Below are 10142 nucleotides of genomic sequence, written 5' to 3'. Positions count from 1 at the left end.
CTACGTTGTTTTCTCCGCAAAAATCCATCATCAAAATCACCTGTGGAGTGGTTGCCAAAGGGTGCAGTGCCTACTGAGAACAGAAAAAATCCACATTACAAGGAGAGCACCCAATTTCAAAACATGAGCCCTAAGGTTCAAGAAGAGTTATGGTACAATCATAGAGTATATATAAATCCTCATTGACCTTTTTCAAGTTTAATCCTCAGCATGTATAGAAACTATATATTTTTCTTATTCAAGGAGAATACCCTCTTGACTAAAAGGACTAGTTGTTTCTATCTCATTACATCATGAAGAAAGTTATATTACCCAACTTCAAGAGGTCCATTTATTGGAAAGTTGCCTTATACTGTACTTATTTATGTATTTGTCATGTCTCTACCTCCTATATACTATAAGCTTCTTGAATGTTGGAACTATGCCTTTGCACTGCTAATGCCTTGTAGGAACTCAAAAAATACTCATTGAATTGTTACTGGGTTGGTGTCTAACTTACAAATGAAAATGAATTTGGAAAGGAGGTAAGAGCCCTCTGGTACTTCCATCTTGTAACACATCTGGCAAATACCAAGACTCCCGTTTCCAGCTCTCTTACAGCATCTGAGCATTTAAGCTATCCCTAAATAATTGCATATCTATTCTAAAGACAATTTCTTGTTTTATATCTCTACATGTGGCAAGGTTACAGATAGGAAAACTAATTTTTTTAAAAAACCTTCAGAATTACGATAACTTTTCTCTTCAACTATCAGAACATTTCGAGGGTGAAAATTTATGAATGAATATTATTTATAATTGGTTACAATACATCTGTTGCACCCTAATGACTCTGTCACTAACAGCAAAAAGACTATCAGAATAATGGAATCAATGGCCAATATATATAGTCTAAGATGGGAGCTCTTCTTCAGTGCAACAGCAAAACCAAGTAGAGACATGGGTAGTAACAGTTTTGGGCTTCCCCTCAAAAAGAAGAGGTTTTGTTTTGATTTCTTTTCTAAAGTATGGAAAGCTCCCAAAAAGTTGAAGCTGAACATGGATCCAAATGTGCCTGCAGATCATTTCCCAAATATGTATAGTTTATTTGTTAGCCCATGATGGGGTCTTAGGAAAACAGGTAAGAATTTCTACATTTACTAAAGGATTTTTCACTTAGCATCCTGGGTTATTATTATTATGATCAGAGGCAAATTTCATAGACAACACAATTCAGAAGTGCCACACATAAGACAAGGAAGTAGTTAAATCTTAGGTGCGAAAAAGGTTTATATTTCCCTTAATTCATCAATAATAACAGACCCTTTGCAAAACTACACAATATTTTTGACATAGTATTCCCCTGACTTCTATTTACATGTTACTGAATATTCAAATTCTTCTTAAAACAGTAAGCTAATTTAAGAACATTTCTCCCCTGGTTCATTCAAAATTTAAAAAGCAAAGTCTCCTATCTGCATTATAGTACTGAGAGTAAAATATTCTCCTTTTGAAACAAAACAAATTTGAGTTTTTTATGGTTCAGGGAGCCAAATAATTTCTTGAAACTAGGTCATCAGTAAGCAATATTGATAATCAAAGTTCCCAAAGAGTGTGAACAAATGGGGAAAGCAGAGTAACTTGTCCACAATTCTGGTACTTATTTTTCTAAAAGTGTGCTTTGAATGAATAACATGAATAATCCTAAATGCATACATGACAATGAAACAATAGCTCTAATTTACATCCCACTTTGAGGTCTACATTATTTAGGGGATGTCTTCTGTACTAAAACACATCAACTTTTACCCTAAAAAGATTTCATGAAAGATAAAGGGATATTAATATTCCAAATGTTGATGGTCCTTATATAGTCAATCTGTGGTCCAGGATATTCGCAGAATATTTTCCCTATACTAATTTAAAGCAAAATAAAAAGGTCTATTTTGCAAAATTAATCAGGGAATAAGTGTACATAAAAGTGGAAAATGATTTTAAATAATCTATCCTATTCTGTGGTTCAATTTTGTTTAATTTAACAAACATCTATTAAGTATCTACTAGATATAAAGCTTTAAGCTAAGTGTTGGATGAAAATAAGCAGGGCAACAGGAGAAATGGGGCTAAGGACAGGAAGAGGGACATGAGCAAAGCCCATATCTTTTCCTTCATGCAGAGAAAGGTACAGTGCAACCAATTAACTAGCCAGCTAGGGACTCTCTTTAATGCAGCATCTGTCTTCACTATAAGTTTATGGGGCTTTGTCAAGAAATAAGACAAAGTTATCATTGAAATGGACAAAATATGAAATATGTGTGGTTTTCCATCTTGGGCCATAAAGGAACTTAGCATTCACTGTTTGCCAGGGACTTGTATACTCTACGGTTTTCACCAGAATGCTAGGTTAGCACTTTGTAATTGTTCCAAGTCTAGGCAGGTGCTTAAGAGCAGAACATGGCACACTCAGTTAAAAACAAACCTTCCCCCTGTGTCTTTACTATCTATTTTTCTGACCATACTGGTTTAGCTTTATTTCTTTGAGAAGCCAATGTAACTTAGGGTACAAATATGTTCCATTATAAAAGGTGTATACACATATGCTCCATAGGATATGCTCCACACATCCCAAAGTAGGAATATTATTAAAGTTTTTTCTTGTTCTAATAATCTCTGGCTTGCTGAGATGGAAAGTCAAAAGGGTAGCCTCAATCTAACAAAATGAATGTATGCAGAAGACACACCACAGATCCATATTTTAAAAAATAAATAAAAAACAAACATGTGTCTATTTGTGATTAATCTTCTTGTACATTCATTCTATTCTATATGTCCCTTTAATTCTCCCCCTCCCAATAGGAGCACAAACTGGTTACATGACATTCTTTTCTTATGTATTTTCTATACCATTTGAAAAATAATAATAACCACATGACAGAATGTGGGATTCAGGTTAGTGAAGCTTTAATAACTTTTAAAGAAGTTGTGAAAATAACTCAACCCTTAAATTAATAAGAGCTTTATTTTACCACTTACCTCACAAGAATTTTGCAAAGAAAGCACTACACAAGCTTGAAAGTGCTATATGAACATGAGTATTAGTCATAATAAAGAAAATAATAATAAAAAGCCCCTGTTTCTTGCCTTCATTCAAAGGATTGAAAGATATCCTCAAAAGAGATACCTCCCACCCTCCAACAAAAAATACTCATATTGCTAGAGGAACACTGAATTTGACTGTATGGACACACAAATATATACACAGGCAGGCTCTCAATATAGATGCCACACAAAGGCATCAGCTGATAGCCATTTCTGTTTCCAGAACCTTAAAGGGCAAACAGGCCAGATATCTGGAGATGACAATTCCCTTCCATCCCCATAAAGATTAAGTGGAAGAAAGTTGCTAGCACCGAACAGTAGTTTCTTAAGAGACTTAACAGAAAAGCTCTTAAGTCTCTCCATCTGCGAAGCCGCTGTCCATGTTCTGTTGAAGGGGACAGAAGCGGAGAAGGAATGTTTTACATGTTTTCTATAACATTTCACGGAAGGGATAGTAGGCCAGGCTGGACTATGGTGCAGTCTTAGCCTTGTGGACTGTTTTCAAATTGGTTTAAAGAAAATAAGAAAAGGAAAGAAAGGAAAGCCTCTTTTTCACACACACACACACACACACACACACACACACACACACACACACACACACCTCAAATTAAGGGCTTGGGAGGGCCTGGGGAAGGATGTCAGAGGGTATTTTCACCTGTTCATGATTTATCCAAAGACCAACATCTACAGTAGAAACTGACCAAGTTCAAGTCCTTGCCCAGCCTTGCTCCTCTGCCCCATGGTCTCAATTCCACACACTCATCAGATGATTAGATGATTATAAATTTGCAGCACAAAAGCTACAAAAAAGCTTTGCAACCTCATACAACCTCTCCCCAACTCCTCTGCCCTAATCATTTTACAGACTGTTGGTAAAATAACATTAAAGATTTATGCTGCCCCTTTGGCTTTGGGGAGGAGCCTGGGCGGGTTTAGAAAGTCCCCCGATTAGAGGCGTGACACCAACATCTGTGCAGCGAGGGGGGAATAGGCTTTTCCTCCATAGCCCGGGGGCTGAACTGTAGGCTCCCTCAGCGGAGGAGAGGCAGGTGGCAAAATGTCACTCAGAGGAGGGAAAAGAGAAAGAGGAAAAGAAGGGAAGTCCAGGGAAAAAGCAGAGAAGGAAGGACAGGAGGTAGAAAAGTATGAACAGCAAGAAAGAAGAAAGGAAAGGGAGGAAGAAGAGAAGAGAAGAGAAGAGAAGAGAGAGAAAGAGAGAGAGAAAGAAAGAAAGAAAGAAAGAAAGAAAGAAAGAAAGAAAGAAAGAAAGAAAGAAAGAAAGAAAGAAAGAAAGAAAGAAAGAAAAAAAAAAAAAGAGGGTTGGAGGGAGGGAGGGAGGGAAGGAAGGAAGGAAGGAAGGAAGGAAGGAAGGAAGGAAGGAAGGAAGGAAGAGAGAATTGGGCACAGTAAACCTAAGAAATACCTGAACTGCTAGCACAACCCTAATGAGGAAAGAAAAACTCAAAAATGACCCAACCGACTCTATTCCAATCCTCTGGTCCTTTTTCAACTTCTCACTGCTTTCGCTTTCTTTAGCGATTTCTCTTAAGGCCTGGGACCTTACAAGAGTCTTGAGGCAAATTAGCCCTACTGCCCCACCAACTCCCCCCCCCCAAAAAAAATACACAATCCCCAAACATATCCTTCTAGGTTCCCCTCCAGCCCCACAAAGTTGAGTTTAGGGCTTTCACGCAGTCCAAGACGACAACACTCACCCTCTAACTGCGGAGGACAGTGGAAATAAAACATTGCAAACTGGGAAGCAGGTTCGGGCTGGGGTCCAGGGCTGCAAGGCAAACAACAGAGATATTTTCTTTCCCATACTTTTCTTATGCTTCCCCGCCCCCTTGTTCTGCCCCACCCCCGCCCCCACCCCCTTTCAGTCTAAAGGTGGAAGGTTCAAGTCAAACTCAAACTGCACCACTTCCTTTTAATACCCCTACGAGGGGGCTGGAGGCTCCCTGGTTTCATGAGGCAAAAAGGAAAAATTTCCACCCTATACAGGGTCGTTGTGTCCCACTAGTGAGACACAGTTACCTTTTCTGCCCCTCCCCCGAATTTCAAAGTTGAGAATTATCCACTTAACGGAATTTGTCTATGCATTCATCCTTCTGAGTGAGTCCGGGAGAATGGACGCTTTCTTTCTTTCATCTGTACATCTAACTCCCTAGGCAAACATCTCCAACCGAAAGTTCCCCCTCTCTTCCCCTCCCCCGCCCCCACCCCCGACTCCCGCGAGGGAGGGCAGAGACAGACACACAGTCTTCAGTGGGGGTGGACCAAACCAAGAGACAAACGCTGAGATCTAACAGTATTATCTCTTCTAAACTAATAGGAGCAGACAGCAGCAGGGGAAGAGTCTCCTTTCCTTTCCTTGCTCATTCTGTGGTTCTCTTCTTTTCCAGCGGTGTCGAGATACATCCTGGAAATCCGGTTCCATTTGACAGGCGGTTTCTGTTAAGTAACTAATATTAAACGCATGTGAGGGAGGGGGGAAAGAGAAAATTAAAAATGAGGCGCCCCATACCTAATGCGAGTAGAGACGAAAGCACCAGTCGGACATCTATGCAGCGTAAGGAGCTGGGAATTGCCGGCTGCAGTCACAGAAGGACTCTACAGAGTTCGGGAAGTGGCCAGATGTCTTTATATCTGTCTACAGCATGATCTGCCTCTCAGCACTTGCCTTTATAATCTCACGCATAATTGGCCTTAATCTGATTATTTCCAGCGCTGTCTACAGTGAGTAACTTGGATAGGTCTATTGGGCCTTACAAATGGCCCACGTGGTGTTAAAAAAAAAAATCCGTCATTTCTCAGCAAACATCAGGAATGTTGGTTCCCCCCCCCCATAACAAATCAGAAACAAACAAAAAATTATTCTATAAACATTTCTATTTCTCCTTGCTCCCTCGCTCCTCTGTTCAAGTTCCCTTAAACAGAACCCTTATTTAAGGGGGAGGGGGAGAGAGGGAGATAGATAGATAGATAGATAGATTTATATAGAGTTTTTTTTTTTCGGTACTTGCTCTTATGGCGAAGGCCCAGCGGCTCCCGGATTGGAAATTGACAAAGCGCCGGTAATTGCCCGCCGGATGGGTTTTGGGGGGACGCTTTGCACACGACTTCCCTTTCCAAGCGATCGTACAAAAGGAAAGTTTGATTTTGTTCTCAGCAAGGGGTCCTTGGATTTATGCTCGCTTCCAGTCTGCAAATGATATGCGGTGGGACCCTTCGCAATTACTTTTAAAATGCATCCGAGGCAGACACTCAGCGGAGAGAGACCGCCCTTCCCTCTGCCTGGGTGAAAATTAAACTCTAAAGTACCGAGTTGAAATTTTCAAGTCAGGGGCGCGGGATTGGATCAAATCACATAAACTGCAAAAAAAAGCAAGTCTAATGGCGTATAATTGGTTCTGTAATAGCATTACACAAGGATAATAGCCTGTTATGGCCCCCTGCACTATTAAGTGCTTCCCTGGCGGAAAGCCTTTATGATATTAAAGGGGGAATATAATGATATTTTGGTTATTAAATGCGTGTAATTAATTTATGCACCACTGAAAATAAAGTTGGTATTATGACCCACTCAAGATGCATCAGAAGATGCAAGTCAGACAACTGTTGATAAGTTCTGGTGTCTATGTTTCGTCTAGACTGCTGATTTTATTTTGGGACAATTGCTTCTTGGACAGACTACACAAATTGAATATTTTATAAACATTATAATGTTCTGTGCAGCAACCGAATAAAGGCACAGGAGCCCCGCAAGGTCTCGGAATCCTGGCGTGATCTTAAAGACACAGTATTTGGAACAAAAGAAATCGCGTGTCCTGCACCTATGTGTGTTTCTGAGATGTTGGGGAGGGAGACAGTTGAGCGGTTGTTTGCTGCTTTGGCATACACGGTGGGCCCTTTGAAATAAGAGCTCTTGAGGAGGTGCGGTTTAATTTAAGAGCGTTTGGTGGGGTTTCGGCTCGAGGCGCGCCCTCGGCGAAGAAAACAAACTCGGCTCGACCTGGGGGGAGGTTGGCTCCGCTGCTCAGAAGAAACACTTTAAAACTCTTCCTCCGGTCGGAAATGGTAGGTGGAGTGGCTTGTGAGTGCCACATTCCGGGAGATTTCAAGCAGTGGGGACGAGAATGGGACATCCTTCATAAATCTTTTCTGAAGATGAACTTATATTCAGTCAAGTCGACAAGCTGGAGAGAGAGAGAGCTGAAGAGCTGACAAAGGTTTGGGCCAAAAGCGAGTGACTTAACTTCCAGGCTTCCCACTTCCTTGTGAATGGGCCCTCAAAGCGTTCTTTAGAGGTCTGTCTGCCTTCCCCACAGAAAAGAATAGAGAGCAGGGATTCCACCACCACTCTTAAACTCTAGGGACAGGACCCATTCAATAGGGGCTCTTATAGCCAAAAGCCTAAATCTCCCTCACCTCCCACAGAAGAGGGGCTGAAATGAACACTTGATCACTACAACCCTTAATAAAATAGTCATAACTTCATTATAGAGCTCTTGGGACTTGTTCCTCGTTCGGGGGTAGGCGTGGGTGAAAGACCGAGTTGTACCCTTTCTAGCAGCTTACAGCTGGGCGACTTCCGCTTAGTCCCGAAGTCCTAAAGACTCAGATGTCTGTCTAACAAGCATAAACCCTCCAAGCCCTTGTTTTAAGAGATGCACGCTGTATATGTGGACATAAATTACTAAGACCTTCATTAATTCCCTTTTCTGAGCGACAGGTTCGCAAGTAGAGCTAGTGAACAGTTCAACGAGTTGAACTGTAGTACTTCTACCATTAGTATTCCATCTTTAGTAAGTAGTATTTTTCAAACCTGAGTTACACTTCAAAGTCCGTTTAATGTTACTGAACTGAAGATACCTTAGGCGAGATTAAAAGTTATCCCAATAGGAGTCTTCTTTAGTGCTCAGCCGACAGCGTTTCCGGGATGAGCTAGTTCAGTACCCTGGACAGAGCCACCCGTCTTTTCTCTTTTAATTTCGCCATCCGAACTCTTTAACAGTTGAGTCGCAGAAAAGGGGGCACAGAGGGGCTCCTGGAACAGTTTGCATAACTTCTAAGAGGGATTAGTTAAACTCATAGACATTATATCAGAAATTAATCCAAGTTCCTCTTTCCCCCACCTTCTCCCTTTTGGGAAAGTTATGTGGTAACGGAAGCCGTTTGTAATCTTTGCCTTTGTATGGAAATATCAAAGTACCAATACGGATTGGTAACTGAAACCGGATACTTCCAGAGAATTTTTCTTAGTCTCGTTTCTGAAGTTTTTCAGGCAACCAAAAGATTTTTTTCCCCAAACAGCTCTGAGCTTTCCCTTTCAAAGGAAACGGACAACCCAAGTGTATGTGATCCCACTCATTTTCCCTAATGGTCAACAAATCTTTCACTTGAAACAGACCAGAGCCGAAAGGCTCAGAATCTGTTTCCCCTGCAGACACTGGCCCCCTTACATCGTCCCGTTCCTCTGGTGAAACCCGCTAACGTGGGTGATCATTTCAAGTTGGATTCCCCCTCTCTTAGGGGTGTGATGTGAAGAGGACCAGACTGGAAGCTGAAAACGACATCAAAGTTTAATTTCTTCTCTTTGGCTTTACAAACACTTAGGACTCTACACAGGTCCAATCCGTATTTTCTCTACTTGGCCACAAAAAGGGGGTGCTGGTAACTAAAAGGTTATTTTTCCTTTATTCATATGCAATAAAATGTATTTTCCAATTAGCCAAATTTGCCGATTTGTCCCGCTTGGACACTCTTATAATTTATAACATAAAAGTGTACTTTCTTTATCTAAAGACCAAGGTGACTGCTTTTAATTTTCTCTAACCTCTTTACACTTGATGTTCACCAGACTCATCATGTTAATTGGCTTCATATACGGATCATCAGTTTAATGAAGAAATAAATCCTTTGTTGCTTTATGCCCCTCTGTTTTAACAGTGATTGCTTTAATGAAGAATGTGACGTGTTCCCAAATCAAAACTACAGGAGACATTAGAGAGTGGATTTTTTAATAGTATGAGTGAAATGCTTATTTAAAGTCAAAACCATGAAAATGTACTATTTCACCAGATAACCCCCCCTCCCCAGTTATAATGGGAAGGACCATCCAATTCTCTAGAGCCAGCAAAGAGAAAAGAGATTGTACACTGTTCTATACATAATACCATTGAAAGATCAAAGGTAATTATTGTATTTAATATAGAATGTCTTGTTAGCATCTTCAAATTCCCATCAGGAATCATCCCCTAGCTAATAAATAGGACTGTGTGATTTTATCATCTATCTAACATATCAGAGAGGGAAGAGGAAAAATTGGCAGAGAGGGAAGCATAATTCATCTTCCAAGGTTGTTTACTTTAAGTAGGATTTTTTACCACAAAACTACAGAATGGGGGTGGGAGAGATAGCTATGCAATTTTCGATTTGGGGAAGCTTTTTTACAGACAGGCCTAATTAGGGAAGACACCTGCAAATCCAAAGACTAGGACAGAAAATGAAAAAATATTAGCACTGTTTTAATAACAAAAGGGTATAGCAGCAGACTTATAAGAACCAAAACAGATGAAGTCAGGGGATGGTGGGGTGAGTTATGTATCTCTAGTATTAATTAATGGAGGAGTAATATTGGTTTCTCTAATAGATCTTTGATTTTTTTCTAATTTTAGTCTTTCTTCACAAAAGAAAAAACATCATGAAAAAATATTAAGAGCAAACCTCTCCCCCCCCCAAAAAAAAGGGAAACTCCTGTAAAAAAAAATCCTTAATTTTAAGTCTCTCTGCATCTTTTGGTGAGATTAAAAGTCAATTTAAATTGTTACCTTAAAAGTTTTCTGCACTGAGAAAACAAAGCTTTAGAAAATTAAAAGGATCCAAAGCTCAGGTTTGCTGTTTCAAATACTTTTTTCCCTTCATGGCATTTACTTCTAAACTTGTATTCTTTTTTTAGGGATTTTGAAATTTTTGTAAATATCTTAGCCACCCAAATAAGAACACATATGCTAAATTTACTTAACATCTCAATTCTCTAGAGTGGAGTGATCAAAAGA

The 10142-nt window shown here is 40.1% G+C and overlaps 1 protein-coding gene across 3 annotated transcripts in view; it reads right to left on the bottom strand.

Annotated features, from left to right (window-relative positions):
- The window catches only part of DRGX (dorsal root ganglia homeobox), a 46133-nt gene extending 39744 nt beyond the window's left edge, over positions 1-6389 (bottom strand). Inside the window, exons 1-3 of one of the 3 annotated variants that reach the window (XM_031956275.1) lie at positions 5609-6389; positions 4797-4867; positions 1-73 (exon numbers count right to left, since the gene is read on the bottom strand). The exon at positions 1-73 is cut by the window's left edge and continues 28 nt beyond it. In XM_031956275.1, the coding sequence (XP_031812135.1) occupies positions 1-73; positions 4797-4830 (107 nt within the window). In that variant the 5' untranslated portion in view covers positions 4831-4867; positions 5609-6389. Of the gene's footprint in view, positions 74-4796; positions 4868-5118; positions 5263-5608 lie in introns of those variants that run through there. The other 2 variants (XM_003755157.2, XM_031956276.1) reach the window with 2 other exon arrangements.
- Positions 6390-10142: the final 3753 nt, after the last annotated feature.

Source organism: Sarcophilus harrisii, chromosome 2 (genome assembly GCF_902635505.1).
Source record: "Sarcophilus harrisii chromosome 2, mSarHar1.11, whole genome shotgun sequence".
Taxonomy (NCBI): Eukaryota; Metazoa; Chordata; class Mammalia; order Dasyuromorphia; family Dasyuridae; genus Sarcophilus; species Sarcophilus harrisii.
This window is presented reverse-complemented; position numbering and strand designations above follow the sequence as displayed.